The sequence below is a fragment of the Centroberyx gerrardi genome, chromosome 19 (genome assembly GCF_048128805.1).
Source record: "Centroberyx gerrardi isolate f3 chromosome 19, fCenGer3.hap1.cur.20231027, whole genome shotgun sequence".
NCBI classification, from domain to species: Eukaryota; Metazoa; Chordata; class Actinopteri; order Beryciformes; family Berycidae; genus Centroberyx; species Centroberyx gerrardi.
The window spans coordinates 22,930,988-22,956,062 of record NC_136015.1 but is presented as its reverse complement, the minus strand read 5'-3'; the positions used below and the strand labels follow the sequence as shown (position 1 = coordinate 22,956,062).

At 45.0% G+C, this 25,075-nt stretch overlaps 1 protein-coding gene across 1 annotated transcript in view; it reads right to left on the bottom strand.

Annotated features, from left to right (window-relative positions):
• Positions 1-713: 713 nt before the first annotated feature.
• The window catches only part of LOC139930609 (CCR4-NOT transcription complex subunit 3), a 32,200-nt gene continuing 7,838 nt past the window's right edge, over positions 714-25,075 (bottom strand). Inside the window, 21 exon segments of the mRNA XM_078290448.1 lie at positions 714-920; positions 1,596-1,643; positions 1,645-1,722; positions 2,554-2,669; positions 2,672-2,685; positions 4,735-4,838; positions 4,840-4,934; positions 5,510-5,606; positions 6,937-7,084; positions 8,044-8,149; positions 8,751-9,286; positions 9,437-9,912; positions 10,407-10,463; positions 11,706-11,839; positions 12,459-12,549; positions 13,110-13,238; positions 15,030-15,125; positions 16,210-16,338; positions 19,541-19,630; positions 20,944-21,018; positions 22,513-22,580. Of these exon segments, the coding sequence (XP_078146574.1) occupies positions 822-920; positions 1,596-1,643; positions 1,645-1,722; positions 2,554-2,669; positions 2,672-2,685; positions 4,735-4,838; positions 4,840-4,934; positions 5,510-5,606; positions 6,937-7,084; positions 8,044-8,149; positions 8,751-9,286; positions 9,437-9,912; positions 10,407-10,463; positions 11,706-11,839; positions 12,459-12,549; positions 13,110-13,238; positions 15,030-15,125; positions 16,210-16,338; positions 19,541-19,630; positions 20,944-21,018; positions 22,513-22,580 (2,786 nt within the window). The 3' untranslated portion in view covers positions 714-821.

The following is a 25,075-nucleotide window of genomic DNA, read 5'->3' as shown; positions in this document are numbered from 1 at the left end:
GATACAGAAGTGAGGTTTTTCTCCTGCCTCCTGCCTCCTGCCCTGCTGCTGCATCACTGCTCCGCCCCCGAGAGGAATCGCTTGGGGAAACACTGATGCAGCACAGATTTAGGGTCGTGGGTCCGGCTTCTACACTGGCTACTGCTGTAGGTTTTTATTTGACTGCCATACTGCCAGTTTAGAAGGGGAGGGCGGGGGGGGGGGAGGCGGGGCCTATATGGTACGCTAACTAACCAATCATCTTTGGTTCTCATGAGGGAAAAAAAGAGGCAACAGGGAAGTGTTTTTTTTTTTTTTAAAGCAAACATAAGAGGAAAACACAGAGGGGAAGAGCACATGATAGTCTGGATATTATGTGTCAATTATTTTTTTTTGTTTTTTTGTTTTCTATCTTATCTGCCGAAACAAACAGAAAGGTTATTATTTTTTTTTTTTTAAAGAGAGTTCCAGTTCAGGAAAGAGAATATAAACAGCTTCAATGTAGATGGAAAGAAAAAAAAAAAAGGCCGATGATGGAGGGATGGAGAGGAGAGAGGAAGGGGAAGGAAAGGGTGGTGGTGGTGGCGGAGGTGGGAGGAGTTATCACTGCTGGGGTGGGGTGGGGGGGGGAGGGAGGGGTTTTAAACGTGCGACGCTGCGCCGCGACTTCAAGTCTTCACGAACCCCCCTCCCCTCCCACCCGGTGTGTTGAGGTCAAATCCAGGAATGTCAACAGTTCGTCCGCCCTTCGTTTTATTGGTTCGTTCTCCGTCCGTCCGTCTGTCCCTCTCTCGCTTTCTCTGCCGTCCGTCCGTCCGTCCGGGTGTGTTTGTGTCTGCGGGTCACTGCAGGTCTCGGTCTTCCAGGTACCGGTACTCGAACGTGAATCCTTCCTTCTTCCGCTGGCCCCATTTCTCATAGTCAAAGTAAATGTATGTTCCCTGAAGCGGAGGAGATGGAAGAAGCATGTTTAAAGAGGGAGGGAGGGGCAGTTAAAGCTGCAATAGGCAAGATTTTAGGAACATTTCACTGCAACTGAAAGCCGTCTATGCTCCTGGAAGCCATCTACACCTGATACCATTACCTGACTGAACTGTTACCACTCGCTGCTATTTTGAGCAGCGAAAAAATTCCCTAGTGCAGCTTTAAAGTTTATTGACCGGCTGCTCAGATGAATGTTCTTTATTTTGTTCTACTGCGATCTATCCGATATAACTGCCCAGCCAACTAAAATAATGCTTCAAAATGATGTCAAATATGTAAAATAGTGCAACTGTTTTAATAACTCACCAACAGGCTCTAATGGAGTCTAATGGAGACATTCTTTCATTTTATTTTAGCCTGAAAAGCTATGTGAAAATCTGCAGAGTGTTTCTATTTGGTCTTTTAAGTGTATTGCCACCATTTAGTAACAATGACACCGTTTACTGCTTATGAAAATGTTTTAGGAGTCTGTAGTATCTGTGCAAGTGATTTTTTGGTTTTGTTTCTTTTTTTGTAAGCAGAATCAACAACTATTGGACTGGATATGAAAAACATTAGCAACATTAACAAAAGGACAAACTCTTTGGCTGGATCTTAGTTTCTGGTCTAGAGGTTAGAGAGGCGGAGCTGACCTGCTCAAACTCATCGGTAATGGTCTTGGGTTCCTCGTGCCTCTGGAAACCACATCATGTACTTGGTGTGGAACCTCCACGACTGCTTCTTCAGGGCCTTGGCTGCCAGATACTGGGCCTTGGTTCCCTGCAGGGAGGAGGGGGGGAGGAGGAGGGGGGGAGGGAGTAGAGGACAGAAGACAGAAGAAGAGAGGAGAGGAAGTGGAGGTGAGGAGGAAGAGAAATGAGGACAGGACAGCAGAGGAGAGGACAAATCCTCCTTCGGATCCTCTGACACATATCATCAATCCACTTTTTTTTTGGTGAACCCACTTTCCCTCAACCTGCCTCGTCTACTTCTACTGCAGTCCAGTGGTTTCCTACATTTCCCAGAATGCCTTTTGACAACCTCTAGAGAAGGGGCGTAAACTTGTTGCTTACAGTCAACAGTGGGTGTATGGGCATATAAATACAGCCCAGCTGGCCAACTAGTCTGTGACCATAGGGGGCGTGTCTGTGATCGCGCCCCTCACTCAAAACACAATCTTGGTGCTGCAGTGCATTCTGGTCTCTCTCCTGCTCCTGTGGGTGGAGAAACTGGTCTCTCTCCTCTTCTACGATGGATTTCTCTCCTGTATGATTGTTGAACGTCTCTCGGTGCAAAATGGCGGCTCTAGAAAGAAGCCCTCGCTCTTTGATTCTGAGGGACTGACACCAAAACCTGACGTTTACCGCTGATGTTTTACATCCTGAAACATTTTCTCATATCAAACTCCATTGCAGCTGCTGGAAACATCTGGAACGTGACGTCACACTGTCTGGTTTTGGCCAGTTATCTGTGTTGTGCTTAACTGCTTTAGGGTGGATTTCTCCTTTAAGCACCAAGACCTTTCTTATTTGGACACTCTGTCACACACACACACACACACACACACACACACACACACACACACACACACACACACACACACACTCCTACCTCCAGGTAGTAGAAGATGAAGAAGAGGGTTTCTGTGGAAAGCCTCTGGTAAAACTCTACAGAGTCGGAGTGGGGCGGTGGCACCTGGTGGTGGAAAGGCAGGGTGGGACACGGTTCCTCATCAGGTACTGCCTGGAAGATCGACGGGACACAGGAGAAACATCAGTGCAGCACACACACTTCCATCCAAACACACAGTTTTTAGATCAGTGGCAAACCAAGTCTCTTCTACATTACCTACGTCAGCTTGCAACAAAATAATATCTTAGCCAGGCCTTCAACTTCATCATTTTGGGGGAAAGACTATTTAGTCTTAAAAGCCACCAATTTCTTTTAGGCATTGAAGCCACCTGCTGAAGACTTAGTGCTTTATTATTATTGGTTTCATTCTTTTACTGTTCTTACAGTTCTCATTGCTTTTATTTACTGTTGTTTTATTACCACTGTACCATCTTGTTTGATTTTATGCTGGTCTGTAAAGCGCTTTGTAAACCATTTTATAGAAAACTGCCACATAAAGTTATTATCATTATTAGAGTTTGGACCCCTAGAAAAATTTGACTAATTTAATATAAATAGTTGACTCAGTTTGACTTGCTCGAATGGCCAGATTGAACAGCTCACTACCTCTATCTTTTCTATATGAATATTTATTACACTACACTGTCCCCATATCAATCTAATTATCTGATAACATTATTCAAAATAGTTTGTGAATTACTTTGTAGTTCATTACATGTTGCATTTTTGAGCATCAAATTTTGCAACAAACTATCGCATGACCGCTGTGAAATTCATGCCCTGCTACCCAACGACTACCCTCCAATGTGTGTGTGTGTGTGTGTGTGTGTGTATATAATCGTCAGAAAGCAGGAAAGCCTTTCATGTCACGGGTTTGTTCTTCAGGATTTCAGAATCATGAAATCCTGATAAGCAGATGGAAAATCCCTGCGAGCGTTTGTGTGTGCCGACAGATCTGCCGCTCTCCACCTCTCACTGTGGAGCTCAACAGGTTCTGTGGGACAAGAGCGCTCGAGTGTTTGGACTGAAATGTCAATGGTACGTGTGTGTGGGCCGCCAGCATTGTAGATACTGGTACGTTCTGTTCTGCTAATGCGGCTGTGGATATTTAGTGTGTGTGTGTGTGTGTGTGTGTGTGTGTGTGCTGGGCGGTATCCCGACACGATCACCTACTGGGGCATCTGAAAACGTTCCAAGGCGTCATTCAACACTGCGATATCATTCACTCTCCGTTTTCTATTAAAACACCACATTAAGCTTTCTATTAATGAATGTGAGCGTCTGTGGCTGCGGCTGGAGCGTCGTTAATTACCCCGTTATCCCCTCAGGAGAATGTGAAGTAAGTCTGAAAGCGGCCGCTCTGAGGGAAATGAAAAAGAAGACGATGGCGGCTGCAGCTAATCGGCTCGGAGCCGCATGATATCAGCAGCGAGTCTGTGGAAGTTGTTCTTCATGCTGTGCAAGAATGAACGGCAGCAAATGGCTTCCAGGAGGAAAACAAGCTCTGATATCTCCAACTATGCTGACAAAGGAGAGGCACAACAAACTTAAAAAAATATATATCCTTTAATGGGATAGCCAACTAAAATATGCAATTTCTCATTAAAATGTTTGTTTTTTGTCATTGTTGGGTGTAAAAAAATGACACAAAACTGCGAGAATCTGAAGTGGTTTCTCCGCTGAGAAAAGCAGATCAGTTGATTTCTCCGTTTTGCTGCGGATTAAAAAAAATACTTTCACACGTCAGAGTGGGAAATCCAATCAGAACTCGACCTCAACACGCCGCTCTCTCTCCAGTGTAGAGTGAAGCTCGCTCCACCGACGTTCGTAGAAATGTGACAACGGCTAATCTATGCTGACGAATGTTTTAGTTACAAGTAGACTGAGTTGCAGAGGCTGTGTCAAAGTTTGGAATTCCTCTCTCTCTCTCTCTCTCTCTCTCTCTCTCTCTCTCTCTCTCTCTCTCTCTCTCTCCTCTCTCTCTCTCTCTCTCTCTCTCTCTCTCTCTCTCTCTCTCTCTCATCTCTCTCTCTCTCTCTCTCTCTCTCTCTCTCTCTCTCTCTCTCTCTCTCTCTCTCTCTGAACACAGAACTCAAGAATGATACTAAATAAGAAAACTACCATTATTACCGTCCCTTTAAAAAAACCCAGTGGACGCACCTGATCCTCTCGGAGTCGGAGGGGTGGGGCATGTGCGTCCACGCCGACTCCTCCATGGCCTGTTGGTAGAGCTGGTCTTTGGAGAGGGGCACGGGTCCCAGCGGGGCAGACGCCCAACGATGGGGGGATGCTGACCTCTGACAGCGAGGGCTGGGGGGCCGAGGGGGGGCCCGGGGGTGCCGTAGTGCTGGGGAAGATGTCTGGGGGGGGGGGGGGGGAGGAGAGAGAGAGAGAGAGAGAGAGAGAGGGGAGAGAGAGAGAGAGTCAGGACTGATAATATCATCACACAGTTTTTGTTCAGAGGGAGCTGAGAGTGGGAGGTGAGATGACATTCTGTTCCATTAAACTACAGCTATTCTATTTCTGCTCTGTGGCAAACCGCTATCTCCTTCTATTAAGGTCTGTGTGTGTGTTAGTGTGTGTGTGTGTGTGTGTGTGTGTGTGTGCGTGCGTGCCTGGTACATGTGGCGAGGTTCAGAGAGGGCATCTCTCCCTTCATCAGTGTTATCAGCTCATGTGTGTGTCTGTTTGTGTGTTTGTGTGTGTCACATGTGGCAAGGTGCAGGGAGGGCATGTCTCCCTTCATTGTGAAAATGTGTGTGTGTGTGTGTGTGTGTGTCTGCATTTGGGAATGCCTTTTTGCGTGTGTGTGTCTGTAAGTGGAATTGCCTGTTTGCATGGATCTGGGTGTCTGGACTTGGAATGTATGTATGTGGGGATGGACAGATACTGTACAGATAGTGTGTGTGTGTGTGTGTGTGTGTGTGTGTGTTACCTGTGCTGAGGTGCAGGGAGGGCACGTCTCCCTCCATCCCTGAGCTGAGTGCTGCTCGCTCGGCCATGGACTTCAGGCTGCTCAGAGGCTCCTGGGGCTGATGCGGACAGACAGGAGGGAATCATGGGAAAACAGATTCTACCGGCTGTGCGCACACATTTATTGTACTTTCCACCACGGCGGAACTCGAGTTCCCGCACCGACGGTAACGTTTGTCACGGAAATCACTTTTTGCTTCATTTGTGGACGGTTTTGTTTGTTCCTGTGCCGTCCCGAGACGCTTCTGACGCAACGTCCAGCGGCCGAGGAGCGACTCGAAACAAAACAACAAGGACGGAGAACGGAGGAAGAACCTGAATGTTAACTTGCCAACAGCAGATAGAGGGAAGCAGTGGAGGGTGACTTGACATATACTGTGTGACTGAATGGGAAGCCTCAAAATTCACTGCGAGAATGACACACCTATGTCCAAAAACTTGTGCAAAAACTTTTGAAAAGATAAAAATAAGCCTCCTCCATCCTCCTCCCTCTCAAATACTAATATAATGATAACTAGTTAGCTGGCATAAATAACTGTTTTCATGATGATCGACAGTTGGGAAGATGAACAGTTGTGCGTTCATCTCTGACATTTAAAAATCCGTTTTATACGCTTTCCTTCTTGTCATTTTCACTCTCCCCAAGAAGAACTTAGGAAGAACGTTCTTCTCCGGTCCGGCCTGGGACCTTTGTCACATGTCATCCCTCTGTCTCTCCTCCCAATATTCCCCGTCTCTCTCCACTATAGTCTTATCAAATTATGGCAAAATGCAAAAGGAGAAGAAGCTGTTGGGTGTTTTTTTTTTTTTTGTGAAGATAAAAAGATAAAAAATACTCCAAGGCGTTTATAAAAACTCAGCTCAAAAACAAGAGAACTAAAGAAACAAGCAAACAAAACCTGCAACTGCAAACAAATTGGATAACAGAAACTAAATGAAGCCAGAACACAACATGGCAGAACAATAAGATGTAGAACATGATGAGGGAAATAAAAATAAACTATATCTATATGAATATGAAAAACCTGAATATGCTAGCTGGGAAATGCCGATATTAACCAGTAGACTATATTCTGGCCAGATCCCATTTATGTTTGTGTTCGGCGGACATCTCAAGCGGCGTTTCCATGGAGTCACGAACATCAAAATAACGAGACACTAATGAACACAGTGTGAAAACTACAGAACGTTACACTATCTCCATGTATACAGGTATATGAAAGCACATGTAAACGCCGTATCCCGACTAAGACCTAAGAATATTAATCTGCATGTAAAAGCAGTCACTGAGAGGGAGGGAGTGTGTGTGTTAATGGTTTGTCTGTGTGTGTGTGTGTGTGTGTGTGTGTGTGTGTGTGTGTGTGTGTGTGTGTTGCGTCAGACTCTCACCTTGATGCTGTCGGAGGCCTGTGAGTAGGACAGCGGGCCGTTCAGCAGGCTGCCGCCGCCCGCCGTCTTCGCCTCGCTGTAGGAGGCCGGCGAGGGCGAGCTGGGAGACAGACTCAGAGACCCGAGTAAACTGGGACCGCTGTCCTTACTGGGGAGGGGGAAGAGAAGAAGAGAAGAAGGGAAAGAAGAGAGAGTGAGAGAGAGAGAGAGAGAGAGAGAGAGAGAAACAGAGACCCAGGATGTATTTTTAGGAGATTCAAAACAAACTTTCAATTACAAGGATTTTTAAGATATACACTACCAGTCAAAAGTCTGGACCCACCTGTTTGAATGTTCTATGTTTTTCATTCTCTTAAAGCCATTTTGATCTAACGGCTTCTGCTTAAATGCTTGAAATTAGTTTCTTAGACAAATATAAACAGTGAAGTTGATCCTATGTATGAATTCCTTTCCAAATCCTTTGCCTTTCCATCGAGGCAAAGGGCGGCTGCTTTAAAGAATCTAAAATATAAGATAGTTTTGATTTGTTTAACACTTTTTTTGGTCACTGCATAATTCCATTTGTGTTATTTCATAGTTTTGATGTCTTTACTGTTATTCTAAAATGTGGAAAATAGTAAAAAATAAAGAAAAATGTGGTGTGTCCTTAATTTTTCCAGGTTAGTCCCATTGAACTCAAGGATCATGTTTACAAAGACCTGGACAAGTCAGTGGGTTCAACTTATGGCAAATCGATAGCTTGAATTTGTTGTTGAGTATCAAAGTATCAAATATTAAATGTTTAAGCATCAAATCAGAGATAAGTTTGTTACACTACACTATCTCTATCAGCAGGTTTACCATCCAGGAAATCATTCAGAAATCTCTCTACAGGCTAAATGAAGATGTAAACAACTCAATGTGCTCAGGGACGTTTATTCAATTCAAGTGTGTCATGCTTTCTATTTTGTCCTACTGTTTTGATGCCAAATAAAAAGCAACTTAATTCTCTTTCATCGTCATAGAAACTCCAGTGTTGTTGTGTTGTGCAGCACCCTTATAGCCCTTGACACACATGTTCCCGTATTCCTAAAAATTGATCAGAAAAACTGGTGCGTCATTACTCACGGCTGATTGGCTGTGGAGGTCAAAGACGAGGGTTGGCTGCTTTGTGATTGGCTGGCACTGTTGAGGGCGGAGTCTGGCGTGCTGTCGGCTACCACAGCACTGTAACCTGGGGCGACGGAGACAGAGGGAGAGAGATCAGGCTACAGGCGCTCCAACAACACTGGCTGAACAAAATATCACGATAATCATAAGGATAATTTTCTATATTGATACACAGTATATCAATATGATATTCAAAATCACGTTAAATAAACAAATTAATGTTCATCCCATTGAACCAAATTTTCAGTTCCTACCATACTTTATTTTGTCAGAGGTTTTAAATAAATTGTGCTTGTTATCATCAATTTAGACAGCAGAAAGCCAGAGAATTAGGATGCACAGAAATTAAGAGAGAATTAAAAGAGTTTAAGAAAAAACTATTGCATTGGTGATGCTTTCAAATGTAAACAAATCCATGTGAGCAGAGCGATCAGCTGGTATTACAGCTCTTTACTGTGATTAAGGGCATGACGGATGCAGCTAGGTAGGAAATGCCAACTGTCAGAGTCACTCAGGTACCTAAGTATCCAATTAATTTCCCATGCTCCAGACCTTCCATTTCACCAAAAGCATTCAGTCATCAACATTCAGTGTGTAATGGGACACATCTGAAGCCTTTCACTCCACTGCTGTATGGATAACTAACTGATCACTGTGATACTCACTAGTGCTTCCATTCTGCTTCTGTCGGCTGGGCGGCCTGGCAGAGAGCGACGGGTTTCCTCCCCCGACTCCCCCCACTCCGCTCCCTGCCGCTCCTGGCGCCCCTGAGCTGCCTCCGTTGCTCCCTATGACTCCTACTCCGCTCCCCGGCGCCAAACCCCCCACGGGACTGGGCGCCATGAGGGACGGCCCCTGCAGCCCCTGCAGCCCCGACTGCCCGGACCCCAGACCCAGGATCCCGGAGCCGACCGCGGCCGAGCCCGGCGCCGTGCCCAGCAGCCCTCCCGTCGAAGACGTCGGCCCGCCGACCGCGCTGCTCCCGCCGCCGATGGGCCCCATCGAGCTGTTGGTCGCCGTGGTGCTGACTCCGCCCAGAGAGCCCGGCAGGCCGCTGCCCACAGCGCCCGAGGCTGCCGCCTGAGCGTAGGGCGCCGCGGTGGAGCCGGACAGGAGGCCCGCCATGGTGTTCAGGGACGCCGACATCCCCGTCAGGCCCAGGCCCGACATCTGGCTGGTGGCGATGGAGCCGATGGAGCCCATGGAGCCCATGGAGCCCATGGAGCCGATGGCGCCCATGGAGCCCATGGAGCCCATGGCGCCCATGGAGCCGATGGCGCCCATGGAGCCCATGGAGCCCATGGAGCCCATGGAGCCCATGGACCCGATGGAGCCGGGCCCAGAGAGGGTGCCTTTCCCCATGGAGAGGCTCAAGCCGAGGCCCAGGCTGTTGGAGGCCGGCGAGGACCCCAACGGAGCCGGGAGCTGGGGGTTTGAAGCGAGGGGCCCCTGGGTGCCGGCGTTGGGGGGCGAGGAGGCCGAGGAGGAGGCGGGGTGGCTGTTGTTCGAGGGGCTGGGGTTGGTGATGGAAGGAGCCAAGGAGGAGGAGGAGCTCACTGAGTTTTTGGCCTGTTGTTGCTGTGCTGACGGGTGCGGCTGTTGCTGGGTGGCGTTGCTATAGCTGCCAGCTGAGGTGTTGGAGAGGAGACCCCCCATGTTGCCTAGGAGACTGTTGCCCCCAGCGCTGCCGCTGCCGCCCCCGGCTATGGTCGCCATAGAGACCAATGAGGATGAGGGTGGTCCCGAGACGGAGGAAGAAGAGGAGGAGGAGGATGAGGAAGAGGAGGAGGATAACGACGAAGAGGGGTTGCCGTTCTTCACAGGCGACTGGAAAGAAAGGAAGAAGAAGAATCAGCTGTGTTGACAAGGCACCGCTCTGTTTCTGCCTGCAAAGCTACACAGGCTCGTCGGAAGCTGCTGTTGTTACGCGACGACTGAAAACCTGTTGGATGCGAGCCGCTCTTTTCCTAGCAGATGAAATATATTTCACTTGAAACTAGAAACACTGAAAACATGCTAAGCTCTCACTGCTTCAGAAACATGAAACACTACGTCCTTTGAATTGAAAATAATGGGAAGAAGCAGCCGGCATTATAGAGAAGTTTTCATCACACATGAAGTCTTACTCATTTTAAACACAATAAATGAGTTTATAGCACTGATATTATACAGTCCCCATGATTAAGTACTGCATTTACTGGAACTATCTGTTAACTATTTACTACTGATTGTTGAGTTGGTGTTGAAATGATCACAGAGAGGCAAAGAGGGACATGAACGTCAGCGCGATGACAAAGTCCGAGACAAATCTTCACACTCACCTGACTAACTTCACTGTCTGTTGAACGCCCCCTCTTCTTGTCATCTTCTGAGTTCTCCTGAAAAAAACACAGGAACAAAAACATTAGGCAGAACAACACATTCGTGGTCAACTATGCTTACATGACTTGTGCGACAATACGTCAAATCACAGCGCTCGATCCAAAGTGGAAAGCAGCTGCAGCCTAAAGGTTAGAGACAGAGGCTTGTGACTGGAAGGTTCAAATCCAGGACAGTTGGGTAAAATCTAGATGAGGAAAAAGCCCTTGAGCAAGGAACTGAACCCCCAATTTCCCCAGTACTAGAAGACTGTAGTTGTACTGGGCAGCTCCCAGTTCTGAATGTGTGAAATCGCGATGAAAACCTTGCTTGGATAAATAAAAGTTAAAAACTCCACTGACTGAACTTCGTTTAGGCGTATATCTCCCCATCCCTTACGATCTCTTTCATGCCAAAGCCTAACTTCATGTCTGCAGCGCTGAAGCTAAGCCCCGCCCACTATTCAGACACATCGGAAACCTAATAACTACTCTCAGTTCATGCTGGATGTGGGTGGATAGGAGGAAGGGCTGATATAATGGCAATATACCAGTAAAACAAGAGCGGATGCCATGGCACTACAATGGCTGACAGAACTGTGCGCCGGCAGCAGATACAATGGAAATTATATAACATTTACATTTTAGACATTTAACTGATGCGGTGAGAAGTGAGCGCAGCAATAGAATAGACTTAATTTCCTAGATTGCCACTATTACATTATTACAACCATTACCAGGAATTCAAGGGTCAAGGCCTGTTCATGCATTATAGAGAAGTGCTAGGTAAAGAGATAAGAACCTGGCAGAGTTTTTTTCTTTACAAGTGCAATGGCAGAGAGGCAAAGCAAAGCTGGTAGGTTTAAGGTTCTTTATTCATTTTTATAATGTATTTTTAAGGCATTTCTACTTATTATCAGATTGCAAACAGAAGAGAGACGAGCAGGATGGGAGAGAGTGACAGGAGAGACAAGGATGAGATGCAGAAAAGGCTGCATGCAGTATTCTTTTTACGTCTTTGCAGCTGCATAAGAATCTTGCAAATCCAAATTTGGGTTTCTCATTTTCACAATGAATTTTTTTTAAGATCCTCCATAAGTTTCACAACCACAGAACCGACAAAACCACTCCTAAAACATTCTGTAATTTCAAAAATGCAAAGGATGTCAATTGGAAAAGAGGAGGTAGGACGGTGAAACCCTGGAAAAAAGGCTGCCAAGAAAGGTAAGAAGTTAAAGTAGTGGTGGATCCAAGTTTTCTTACCGTAGTGCAAGTGGCGGGCGAGGGGGGGATGGGCGAGGACGAGGTGGTGGAGGTGGGTGTGCTGCTGGAGTTCTGAAAGATCTCGTCCTCCAGGTGCGAGTGTCCCGGCGGAGAGGTGGCGACCAGAGTCTGAGCTGCAGGGAGCGAGGAGACAGAGGGAGGGAAACAGAGGAGATCAGTGGTGAACACAGCGTTAACACTGACACTGTTAGGGGCTGTCAGGACTGTAGTCAAGACCGGCTTAGTCAAGTCCAAGTCAATACCAAGACCAGGTCCAAAGAGAGTCCAGACCAAGTCAACACTGAGACCAAATCAAGTCCTATTCAAGACCAAAACAGGCAATAAACAGCTTAAGGAGTTTCTTGAAGATGAACAGAGATGTAGATCTATGGGCAGCATCTCTGTGCTAAACCCTTCAACATCCAACTAATTAATGTTTAGGATTCTGACTAATCAATAACATTGAGGTTTGAGGACCATTACATACTATACATTGGTGTAATCCCTTAAATGGACCAGGTGGAGAAAAATGTTATATTTGAAAGATTTTTGAGAGGCAGGAAAAAGTCGGTTCATCATCCAATAGTGGCCGAGACCAAGACATGTCCGAGTCAAAATGATGGTGGATGATGATGTCTGGAGGCAGTTCTTTATCCAAAATCCCAAATTTATGTGACCTTGTATATTTTTGGTAGATTCAAATATATGCAAATATATATATAATGGAGCAGCTCTCTCTCTGTCCAGACTTACGGATGTCCTCCAGGTCCAGGTCGTCGTAGAGAAACTCGTTCTCCTCAAAGTCTGGATCCTGCGACGAGTCGAGATAGTACTCCACATCGTCCTTTGTAATACAAAAATTTGGAAATATGAATAAATAAAAGTATTCTGTACAATAATTTACATGGCACATTTACATAAGATATAGCATTCTGGAATGGAACCCTTCATATTGTCAAACCTTTATTTGCAGTGTGCAGAATTATTTTCCCACCCTTCATATTGTCACCATCCTGATGGAGCCTCATACATCCAAAACAATCATTGGTCATCAATCATCTATTGATTAATATTAATAGATATAAATAAAAATTATTTTCTCAGTAACTGATTTCCCACGGATAACCAAGCATTTTTGCCATGTGACAGTGCATTTCCTTTTCTTTTTTTTTTTATTATGAAACATTCTACAATATAAACACATATATAAATGGTGTACAGCCTAAACAATATATGTGAAAATGTATAAAGTATAATAAATTGCCACAGAATGTAAACATTAATATGAAGCTGTAGCATCGTGATCAGGAAAATGGTAAACCCTCCCCATCAAAAACGAATGGGAGATTTAGACGCAAAAACACACGACACCCTGAAATGTGTTTTATGGAGTCCTGATCGAACCTTGATCTTCCTGATGGAGTCCACCTGCACCGAGTCGTTGTCCAGCATCCTCAGTATCGTCTCCAGCATCCGGATGTGGTACCGATGCTTCTCGATAAACCTCTTCAGCTCCTCAATGCGGTCCTGCTTCTGAGGGACAGGGAGGGCGGGAAGGAGGGATGGATGGATGGGGGGGGGGTAAAGGCAGTGAGAGAAGGGTCGGGGTCAAAGTTAATATTGTTTTTTTTTTAACTCTTTTCTTATTGTTTTCAGATATTGCTAAGATCTCGGCTGGTGAATGTCGCTCTCCCTGAGGTTCCTCCCTGACCAAAAAGTAAAAACCTGCTGGGAAATTTAACTTTCTTTGCACATTTTATTTATTCATTTAATTGGACACACGCATGAGAACAGGAAGAGAACACGCATGTACATCTGTGGATCACTGGCTGAACTGATGAGACTGTAAATCTGGTTTTTGAAACACTTAAGACCTGCAGGTTGTTCAGCCTCTCCTCCACTGCACTGGTGAAGGCAGCGGAGTGGAACATATTCATACGTCTATTCTCAGTACTTTACATTAGCAGCATGGGTAATGCTGTCAGGACCATAAAGGAGCTACTGTGCTGAGTGTATATATAGGCGGCGTGGGATAAATTTGAACTCGTAAAGTGAAGACACGTGTCCAAAATTAAGTATTGAAGAAAGTACGTAACTAAATAAGAAGCCTCATGTCGGCTAAAACAGCATGTGAAGGCAGCAGGAGTCTTGTTTCTCTCTCTTCTGTGTTTTTTGTCTCACTGATCCTAATGTGCAGAATCTTTAATAAAAATATTCTTACGCACAAAACTTCCCTGTTTGGACTCTAGGCCAAAAGCCAAGGAGCTTTAGCACAGGAGCTCAGGCATTAACTACATTTCTTGCTGTGTTTCCACTGAGAAACGCGGTCCTGGACTTATCATGATGGTTACCGCCATTACCAACCTGATACTTAACCCTAACTATCTGTGGAAGAAAAGTAAGCATAGAAGAAAAAGCAAATAAATAAAAAGCCTTGTGTCTCCTTGGGCAGTAGTTCATCCTCTCTCTACAGGGTGAAAACTGTCTTGATAAACAGAAAAACCTCAAAAGCCTCTGTGCAAAATAGCCATTTTTCTTCTGTTGGTGCAAATCTTTGGAACCAGAGTCCCAAATTAACTTTTTGGCTCACCTGCTGAGGGCTGGTGAACTAAAAACAAAACGTACCTGTAACGAACAATTTTACCAACCAAAATAATGCTTCACAGAAATATGAGACAAGTGCAAAAACGTTGTGCTCACGACTGAATCTGAGGAAGTTGTGATCAATGAAAACATATTTTCTGTGGTACATCGAAACAAAAACAAAAATGTGGCATTGTGGGTATGAGGTATAAATACCACAGGTAGAACTTGCTTTTTATCGTGTTCTTTTAAATGACTGCAATGTGTCGTCAAGGACATTTTATAAATAAGGCCTCTGGAGAGAGACTGTAAGGATGAGAGAGAGAGAGAGAGAGAGAGAGAGAGAGAGGTCTGCAGCCTGTCCTCGTCGGGGCAGAAGAGACAGAAGATGAATGGAGCGGCAGAAGAACGACTCACCATCTGACCTCCACCACAGAGGAAGAGGAGAGATAAGAGAGAGAGAGAGAGAGAGAAAGAAAGAGAGAGAGAGAGAGAGAGAGAGAGAGAGAGAGAGAGAGAGAGAGAGAGAGGACGGATAGTGAGAGAAAATGTGGCTGAGGGCCAACTGACCAACCGGTCCATGTCACGTATCGAGGGATTAGCGAACGGACGAGTGAGAGAAAAAATAACAGAGGGGAAAGAAACTAGAGCGAGGAGAGGAGAGAGGAGAAAATAACGGAGGGACGGGTGATGAGAAGGGAAGGGAGGAGGAGGGAGGGAGGGAGCAGGAGACAGACTGACCTCCTTGTCTCCTTTCTTCTTCCGCGTCTGGACCGATAGAGACTCCACCTCGCTTTCAAACTGGTCCACCTGCATGTTCAGCGTGTCTATCGTGTTCTGGGGGAAGAGAGGAATAAAAAACAGGATTAACAAGAGAGCTGGGATGCTCTTAGTGCTTACAGCCTCTAGTGATAATTAACAGCAGCCACAACAATTTGACCGTGCAGCGCAGAAACTTAGAAACAGCTGCATATATTAACATTAGTGACCGCTGGTTAAAAAGCTTTCAACCTTTGTTTTATCACAGGGTTTTGTGTTGAAACTGTTATTTTGTGTTGTAATATTTTTTGCACCGGGGGGGATAATTTTGGTTTTGGTTCCACGTTTGTCTCGCTTTCAGTTCCAGTTTTTGTAACAGTGCCCATCGCGGCGCTAAAACCGATCTTAAAATCATACTTCCTCATGAGAAAAGATATTTCTGAGTCCTCCCTTCATGCTTCTGGAGAAATTTGACTGAATCAAAGTAGAGTTCTCCAAAGTAGAGTCCATGTAAGAGTTCTCTTAACAGGACAGAGGAGAATCACTGGAGACACGGACAGTTTAAGACTTTATCGAAGGTGCAAATCTTCATCTTCTTCATCTTTTTTTCCCTCTGTAAACAAGTTCGCAACCTCTGGAAGGCAGAGCGAGCGTCGTCAAGCGGTCGGATCGCCGGATTGTGTCGCAAAAAACTGTGAATCCTTTGATAGAGAGTCCTAGTTGGATTAAGGTGTTTACAGTCTAAAATGTCCTTCAATAATACGACTAAAATCAGAATCCTCCACATGTCTTAATGGGATTCTGCTTACTCCGACTGACCACATTAAGGTTAAGGGAATCAGAAAATGCTGTTTACATGAGAATTTCTTATTCAGACTGTGGTCTTAATCGGGTTAATATCAGTTGTAAACGTAGTCATTTTCACACTTTCTTCATGAACATAGAGGATACATGAATATAGGAGAAAGTTGAGATCAGCTGGTAACAGAATCATACTTGCACCAATATCGTACAGACCATGAAGTAAATACCAATGTTTGGTGTCTTTCTCAATGGCGCTTCAGCACAGAATCAGACACCAATATAAAAAAAATGCCATCCTCTTGTCACAAACTCATGACTGACATCACACACGACATCGTTAAATGAGGGAGGCGCTCACCGTCAGCCAGGTGCCGACCTCCTCCTTCTCCCTCTGGGCCGGGTCCACCTTCTGCGCCAGGCCCAGCCCTTCTTTAGAGTACGCCTTGGTCTTCGTTTCTCTTTCCACGATCTTGAACCGCTCCATTTGCTGCGGGCAGATAGATAAACAGAAAGAGAGAGAGAGAGAGAAAGAGAGAGAGAGAGAGACAGATCACGTTTATGAACGACGACAAGCTGTATCTTACTGTGCGTTCAGAGTCAAGAAACCAGTCCTTTTATTTCCCAAGAGCAGAGAAACATCAGCCGATTTTGACCACAGTCGCTGAAGTTTAGGACAGCTTCACACTTTAGCAGCCAATCATATTACAGCATTACTTTATGTCCGACCTATGGACAGCTAGCGATGACGTGGTTCGGCACAGTGATGGTTTGACAGCCGCGTTAACACAGAATAAGGTTCTGTATTAAATGGCATGGATAAAAAAGTGTTTTTTTCTGACCATATAATTAAGAATTTCCAAATTTCAAAAGCCTATACTCCCCAGAAAGTCGTGAAAAAACATTTTGTAGTTGTTCCTTGTATGAAGGTATCCGAATTAGATCCAATACTGTCTTTCTTTGCATCGGGTTCTTGAATAAAACTAATACTAATCATACAGCATTTCACTTAGCAGAGTTACAAAGCTGTAAAATACAAGGAGTAAGGAATAATAAATGGCCGCCTTGCTCTACTGGCTCCATTAAGGCCCACTCAGCAGAACAGAAATAGCTCAGGACTTCATATTGTTTGTTATTGAAGGTTACGGGCTCACAGAGTCATCATCCGCCTCTCTGCCGCACAGAATCCACAGCAGTGACTTCAGCGGCTGATCTCTATTCAGCAAGTCGGTCATGGTCGAGCCCACGGCCCACTTACATTTCAACGCCATTTACTTCAGAGTAAAAAGCAGCAGCTGATTAAATTGTTGGTCTTTTAACGACACAGAGATAAAACCACGGCCTTGATGATTCAGACTAAATGCTTTCTAGTAGGGCTGAAAGATAGTGACAAAAAATCTAACTGCGATTATTTGACACAATATTGCAATTGCGATATAAACTGCGACTCATATCATCACGTCAAGTTTTTCTTGTCATAATGTTTTTCAGAACTTTCAAATTGCTTAAAGAAAAGTCATTTTATTTAAAAAAAAAAAAAAAAAGAAATAGATGTCAGTGTGCAGGATTGGGTTTGAGTCTGATGAAAGGTTTTGATTCATGGATCAAAACACCATGTTCTGAAATCCATTTTGTACGCCTCGTCTCTTAAGCAATTAATTCTCAATTTTTTCGATTAATTGTTCAGTTCCTAGAGACTCACAGTTTGGGAAAACAACAGTTAATGAAATATCACTGAAAGAGCTGTCAAGTGAGGGTCGGTTGTACTGGCTACTGAGTAAGTAAACTGCTAAATTTTACACAAGATGTACAGTATGTGTTATATTCTACGCACTTTCTAGTATGTGCTCCACCTTAATATGTGCATGTCACCTGAGGGGTGATGACAACAAAGCACTGAAACTCTGAAGCTTTATTATTATTATTGTAGAGTACACATTAGTTATTTTAATAGGTGATTCCACTGTTGTCTGCTGTAACTGTGCTTTTTAATCTGCAAAACAAACTGCCTCAATGAGGAAATCAAAGTTTTTCTAATCTAGTGACCAGGCTGGATGGGAGAGAGGAAGAATGGTGTAAGAGGTTGATAGTAGTTATGTAGGTAGAGTAAAATAGAGTAGAGGTAGAGGAGAGGAGAGGGAGAGAACAGGTGGAGAGTTTTTGTGGTTCTGATTACGGGTCAGGAAGTGAGTTTTGAAAGCCAGAAATCTCAGCTGCTGGTGAAGTAATCGTTGATTAATTGGTATTGATCAATATCCCTATCAACCCCCTGCAGATATGATATGGTAATTTTGTGCTATGGGACAGAAAAAACTCTTCCTTATTGCAGCTTTAAACCGTAAAAACATATTTTCCAAGACTGATGCATTTTGGTTGCATATCTCTCTGCGCCTTGGCCCTCTTGGTTTTTTCGAAGATGTTTCTGACCGAACCCGACCCGTCTCGTCTCTTCCTCTTCCTGCAGCGCTCGTCCTCTTGCAAGTGAAGCGTATAATTTCAGGTAAACCAGCGAAACCACGGGGGAAACTTGAAGAGCAGCTTGGGATAAAACCAAACTCGTGGAGATCAGAGAGAGCGCAGGCGAGTCGCTCCCGTCTCTCATTGTGCGGGCAGGTGGCTCGCATCGAGGCCGACTCGATAAGCTTCATCAAAGGCCGAGTGGCTCCGCGGCCTGATGGGAAACGACGCTGGAGAGCAGGTGGCTGCATATCGGACCGATTCGCCACTTCCCCGCTCTCTATGAAGACTGCCATAATGAGCTTGTATTGGATGTACTTCTTTGTTTCAAGTGGTAATCTGTGAAATCCGTTTTTTTTGGGGGGTTTTTTGGCGACATCTTGGGTGCTCAGCGCTCATTGCTGTGGTGTTTCTGCACTGAGATCACCTGTCAATCAAACAGTGTGGGCGGAGCTTGGTTTGTCTGTTGATGCAGTTCTGTAGGTGGTGCTCGCAGACGCTATACTTTCTACGACACTTACAATGCCTCTGATTCTGTCCCATTTTAAAGATCCAATGCGTAAGATTCATGTACGTAGATTCATGCACGTTCTTGATGGGCTTGACTTGTAGATACTTTGTGGTTTGAGACTCTGTCCTAAAATGGAAAGGTTATGATCCCTTCTTCTTCAGCTAATGTGTGCCAGCAAAGCGTCTTTGAGAGAGACAGTGAACCCCAAGTCATTCTGGGTAAAAGCATCAGCTAAACGCTCTAAAATGTAAATCTAACTCAACATAGTCACATTCAGATTAAGCTTGACGTTTATCTGAAATATAAACAGGGTTCCTGCACATTTTACATTTCAAACTTTTTTCCAAAACCTTAATTTCACGACTGGATTTGAGGATTTCGGTCAGTATTTGATATGAAGTACAGTAAACTTGAGATTCACAGCATCGCCATCGCTAGGCCACATAACTCTTTTTCTTCACCACAACAAATATCACAATATGTGGGTCTATACAGCTACATAAAAAGTTTTCTTAGACACTTTTCCTGACATCTTTCTTCCTGGATATAATCAACAACATTTTTTCATACTTTTCAGAGTTCAAAACTGACTCCGCAACCCCCAGAGTAAACATGGGGACTAGAGGGAATGTTATAATGAACCTGGTGCGCTGTGTCCTACCTCTGCCTCTCTCTCTCTCTCTCTCTCTCCCTTTCCCTCCCTCCCTCCGCGGTTCCTACTTACCGTTTCTATGAGTTTGCGGTTCTCTACTAGCTGCCGTTTGTCTTTGATCTCGTTGGATGCCACCCACGTCTTGATCTGGTCTCGGAGACGCTGAGGGACCAGAAGAAGAAGAAGGAGAGAAACGGAGTGGGGGAGGGAGAGGGAGAGAGAGAGAGAGAGGGGATAAAGACAGAGAGAGAAAGAGAGAGAGAGAGACATAAGTGAACTATATACAACTTGCAGAGACTCGCCTTGTGCAGTCATGGACGGCGACTTGGCTTTGAGTTTGGTCCTCATGGTAACCACTAAGATGCACACACACGCCGCTTTTGGCTGACCGCTACGATATTTAATATTCCGCACGCAAACATGCATACTGGCACGTAGACACACACACACACACACACACACCCCTACCTGTGGGCGGGTTAAACCACTTCACATCAGTAAACAAACACCGTCTTATCGTGGTGTTTCAGGGCCCAAAAGGCACCAGCATCAGACTTCACCGGGACAGTTAAATGAGACGGGTCGCGGTCTAATCGCTCTCGATCTCGCTCGCTGATTGCCGAGCGGCCGTGCGGATAGGTTTTCTCTGAGGAGAAGAAAAACTATTCTTGTCTTGTGACTTCGATCCTTCAGACAAAGAGCCGCAGTCTAGATCAGCGGTCTCGAACCGTGTGCCGCGGACGGCCGAGAGTCTGCGGGTTTCCTTTCCAACCAAACACTACAGCAAAGCTCTTTCTTAATATGCATTCTTGTGCGTTCTTATGACGCGTAATATCCAACCGCCGAAGCGATGAACCGATTCCAAAACAAAAGAACGAAGGGATGGAAGACGGATAAAGATCCTCGCCAGTCGAGGCTCCATCGGCTGGTGACTTGACCGACGAGAACTAATCGAAAGCCCCAAGATTCATTGCAAGAAAGACGCATTACGTCTGAGCAGGACTGTAGTCTACAGCACAGAGCCGGTTGAAACAGCTGGGAAAATTAACAGCTATGTGTCTTAATTAATCACATTCATGCAGTCCATCTCAAACTGTAAGGAAGCTTCTCTGTTCTTACTTTCATGAGAAGATCGTTCTCTCTTACAAAACTTGGGAAGAATTTCCTGCACGCGGACACAAGTGTCGACTCGGAGTTCTTGGATTTCAGCTCAGGTGATTTCACTGATTGGTTGAAGGTGTGCTAATCAGTGAAATCACCTGGAGTAGTGTCGTGTTTGATTGGAACAAAAATCTGCAGACTCTCGGACCTCTGGACTGATATGGCTGTTTAGCTGACGGCTTCAAATGAATGATTCATGAATGGACTCAGTTGCAAATGGAGAGGGAGACAGTTTTGGGCCCTGGGAGGATTCAAGCCCCAGCCGACCTTCATGGGGGTTTAACTCCCAGCCTGCTCCGCCTCTCTGTACTGACCTGTAGCTTTTTAATCTCTTTCTTGAGGTCTGCTTCATACTTCTCCTTCTGGTTAGCGTTGGCTGCATTGTGAAGCTGCGGGGAGATTGAAACACAGGCAGAGTCAAACTGGTGACCGGTTCTGTTCCAAAACATTACATATCCATTTAGGAAAAAACATCTTTACCTGGAGTTCATCATTCAACATCTCTAAATATTCAGAATGCAGTCTGGAAAAGTGTTATGTGCACCAAGGACTTGGGTTACCTGCTATGCTTTCAAAGTACTATAATTTGATTTAACTTTGTGCTATCAATCAATTTTAAGATGAGATGAAGATGTATTGATCTCCGTGGGGAAATTAGGTCGCTGCAGCAGCACAAGTAATAGGATTCAACAAGGAAAAAAGATAATATAAGTGTAAAAAAAAAAAAAAAATGGAGCAATAAAAAAAACTATAAGCAATTAAAATGGAATATAAACATTTGTGTGGTTATGTAAACCTCACTTTGGAACCAAACTCTTTAAAATCTAGCGATGCAGCCGTGGCGACACAAAGAGTACAGGATATAATGCAGAAAAAAACAGAACTGGGATCTTTGGCAACAAAAGAGGCAACAACATGTTGCCTCTTTATCAGCATAACAAATCTAAGCTCATCATCTTCCCAACTAGCAGAATCAAAGGCCTGCATTCACAGACGTGGATTAGGCCTCATCCTGGACTCAAGTCTTTCATCTGAAGGGCTTTGTGCGCTGCTGCTAGCTCAAGGCCAGGCGCTGCTTTGATAAGCGCTGCACACACTCAGTTTACTACCGATTTCATATTGTTAGCAGTATATGTTGTAGGAGTAGAAGTACTTAACCTTACAATAACTGCAGCAGCCGCAGTCCCAGCTCTACAGAGTTTACAACAGAGGTAGAGAAGCAGAAAAAGGACTAAACTATCTTTGGCCCAATTCTTAGCCTGGGGCAAAGGAAAATACTGAGCTGAGTGTGCAGTGTGAAGGCAGGAAAAAGTGATCGCTGCTGAAGAAACTCACTTATGTCTCGGGCTATCTCTGTCTGTCAGAGTCACAATACCAAAGTAGCTGGAGTAAATGGATTAGACATGAGGCGAACTAAAAAAGGCTAAATAAATGGCATATAATAAGATATAGATATGTTCGGGCAGATGAAGGTAGAACATAAACTATTATTTCAATGTTTTTTTCCCCTCCCTCGTTGTTTCCTTATGTGCATTTATCCTTCTATTATGTTTTCTCTGTTCATTTTTCTGCAAAAATATATAGCACGGATATGAACAAATGATATATGGTATATGCAACTGGAAATTGAATTCTTCCAATTAAAGTATATTAGAAAAAAGGTCATGGGCAACCAGCACAAGGCAGGAAACTTACTTTTTTTTCACTTCTCTAACCAGCAAACTAGATTTTTAGAATAGGATAAAACCTCTAAATGTTGGTTTATTACTTGCCAAAGTGGCTGCACAAATGATTATTATGTGTATTTCCCACCCAGACCACATCTGATTCACAAATTACATTACGATGCTTTGTGCCGGCACGACAGTGTGGTCTTTCCTTACCTTTTGCCAAATGTCTTCAAACTGTTCCACTCCCTCCGCTACTTTTTTCAGACATCGATCTATTTCACCTGGGGGGAGAAGAGAAGGGCAGAAAAACGCTGAGGTTTAGAGAGACGATGAAGCATAGAGCTCCTACACAGCCAATCACATCAGAGGAATAATAATATATAATATAATAAGAACTCCTGGGCTGCCCCCATCCTCTGCACACACACACACACACACTCACACACACTCACACACGCATGACTACCACAAAACAGCACTGCATTTACAAACTGTGGCTGGCAGCTCATGAAAGATTCATGCCGTAAAAGCTACACATGCTTGTAAGCGAGAGGCATAAATGTGTCACCGCCTCCCTGAAACCTGGTTAAAACTGCAACGGCATGAACATGAGGAGGGTGGAGCGGTCAGAGCGGGGGGGGTGACTAAGAGAATAGGGTGATGAGGAGAGACGGGGAGAGATGGGGAGAGAGGGAAGGAGGGAGAGACAGAGAGAGAGACGGGTTGGTGCCATTCATGAATTGAACAGGAATGCATGGTAAATTCCAATTAAATTCCTGCAGTTGGAATGTGAATGTGAATGTCATCCAGCTGTAAGGAGACAGGATGTGAACTGAATCGGAATGACAAGAAACAGAACTGAATTCCATCAAATTCCACTTCTAATAGAGTTTGTCTCGACTCGCTAAACATTATAAATCAAAACATTATGAATCAAACAAACGACAGTTCAGCAAATCAAACACATTCAGTCATAATGTATTGATTACCATTACATGTTCTGCATCAAAAACCACCTGAAAGGAACCTTTAACATTTTATGATATTCAGTATTGATAATCTCAGATATGTGTTGAGAAAAAACAAAAGAAAACATGGAAATTCACGGAATTTAATTGAATTAAATTTCCTGAAATTCCAGTTCTGTTTTTGCAAATTCCAATTCCAATTCCTCAGTTGAACTGGAATTGATGGGGGAGGATTGGGAGAGAGAGAGGGAGATTTGGGGAATAAAATGAAAGACTTGACTTGAAGGCCAGGAGATTCTGCACAGCACCAGATTTTCTTGATCAGGAGGCTGATCTGAAAAACCTTTCTCATTCAGAAAAAAAGAAAAAGGCAGCTGCTTGCAATATGTAAATTTCGGTGCTCTGTATTGCAGTTCTGAGATGAGGAGAGGAGAGGAGAGAGATGAGGAGAGGAGAGGAGAGAGATGAGGAGAGGAGAGGAGAGGAGAGGAGAGGAGAGGAGAGGAGAGGGGAGGGGAGAGGAGAGGGGAGAGATGAGGAGAGGAGAGGAGAGGAGAGAGATGAGAGGAGAGCAGAGGAGAGGGGAGGAGAGGGGAGAGGAGAGGAGAGAGATGAGGAGAGGAGAGGAGAGGAGAGGAGAGGGGAGAGGAGAGGAGAGAGATGAGAGGAGAGGAGAGGAGAGGGGAGGAGAGGGGAGAGGAGAGGAGAGAGATGAGGAGAGGAGGGGAGAGGAGAGGAGAGGAGGGGAGGGGAGAGGAGAGGAGAGGAGAGGAGAGGAGAGGAGAGGAGAGGAGAGGAGAGGAGAGGAGAGGAGAGAGATGAGGAGAGGAGAGGAGAGAGATGAGGAGAGGAGAGGAGAGGAGAGGAGAGAGATGAGGAGAGGAGAGGAGAGAGATGAGGAGAGGAGAGGAGAGGGGAGAGGAGAGGAGAGCGATGAGGAGATGAGAGGAGAGGAGAGGAGAGGAGAGAGGAGGAGAGGAGAGGAGAGGAGAGGTGCAGAGACTCGGCGGAGAGCAGATCACAAAGTTTTCTGAGCAAACTCCAGCGTGAATCTGACCTTAAACAGCCTTGATGTTAAGATACTGCTGTCGGCGCGTTATTTTTAGCGGTAGGTCTACCTCCTCTGTAATAATACATTACAGTTTGACAGAGCTGGGTTAGCACTTGCGCTTAATCTCTTCCTTGTCGTGAAGGAAGAGAGATTCGGGGAGAGGTGTGTGTGTGTGTGTGTGTTTTTATGTGACAGGTATTCAGTGACAGGACTCAAAGCCTGTGAAAGGATGAGCGGCGCCGGCGAGGCTGAAACCTGTCAGAATCGTGTTTTCAGCCTACGGTGACAAGCGTCAGTTGAAAATAACATCGAAGAAGAGGAATTAGATTCAAAATGTGGATGGGACGGGGCCTAGCCTCGAGGTTTACGTCTAACAAGACCTGCTGGGCCGACTGTCGAGGTTTGGATGGATTATCGGCTGTGTCGTTTGAACCGCTGCAGAAAACAGAAAGCATCTGCACTTGTACGGCAATAATGTTTAAAATGTCAAAGGGAGAGGAGAGAAGAGGAGAGGAGAGGAGGGGAGGGGAGGGGAGGGAAGAGGAGAAGAGAAGAGAAGAGGAGAGGAGAGGAGAGGAGAGAAGAGAAGAGAAAAGAGGAGAAGAGGGGAGGAGAGAAGAGAAGAGGAGAAAAGAGAAGAGAAGAGGAGAAAAGAGGAGAAAAGAGGAGAAGAGGGGAGGGGAGGGGAGGGGAGAAGAGGAGAAGAGAAGAGGAGAGAAGAGAAGAGGAGAGAAGAGAAGAGGAGAGAAGAGAAGAG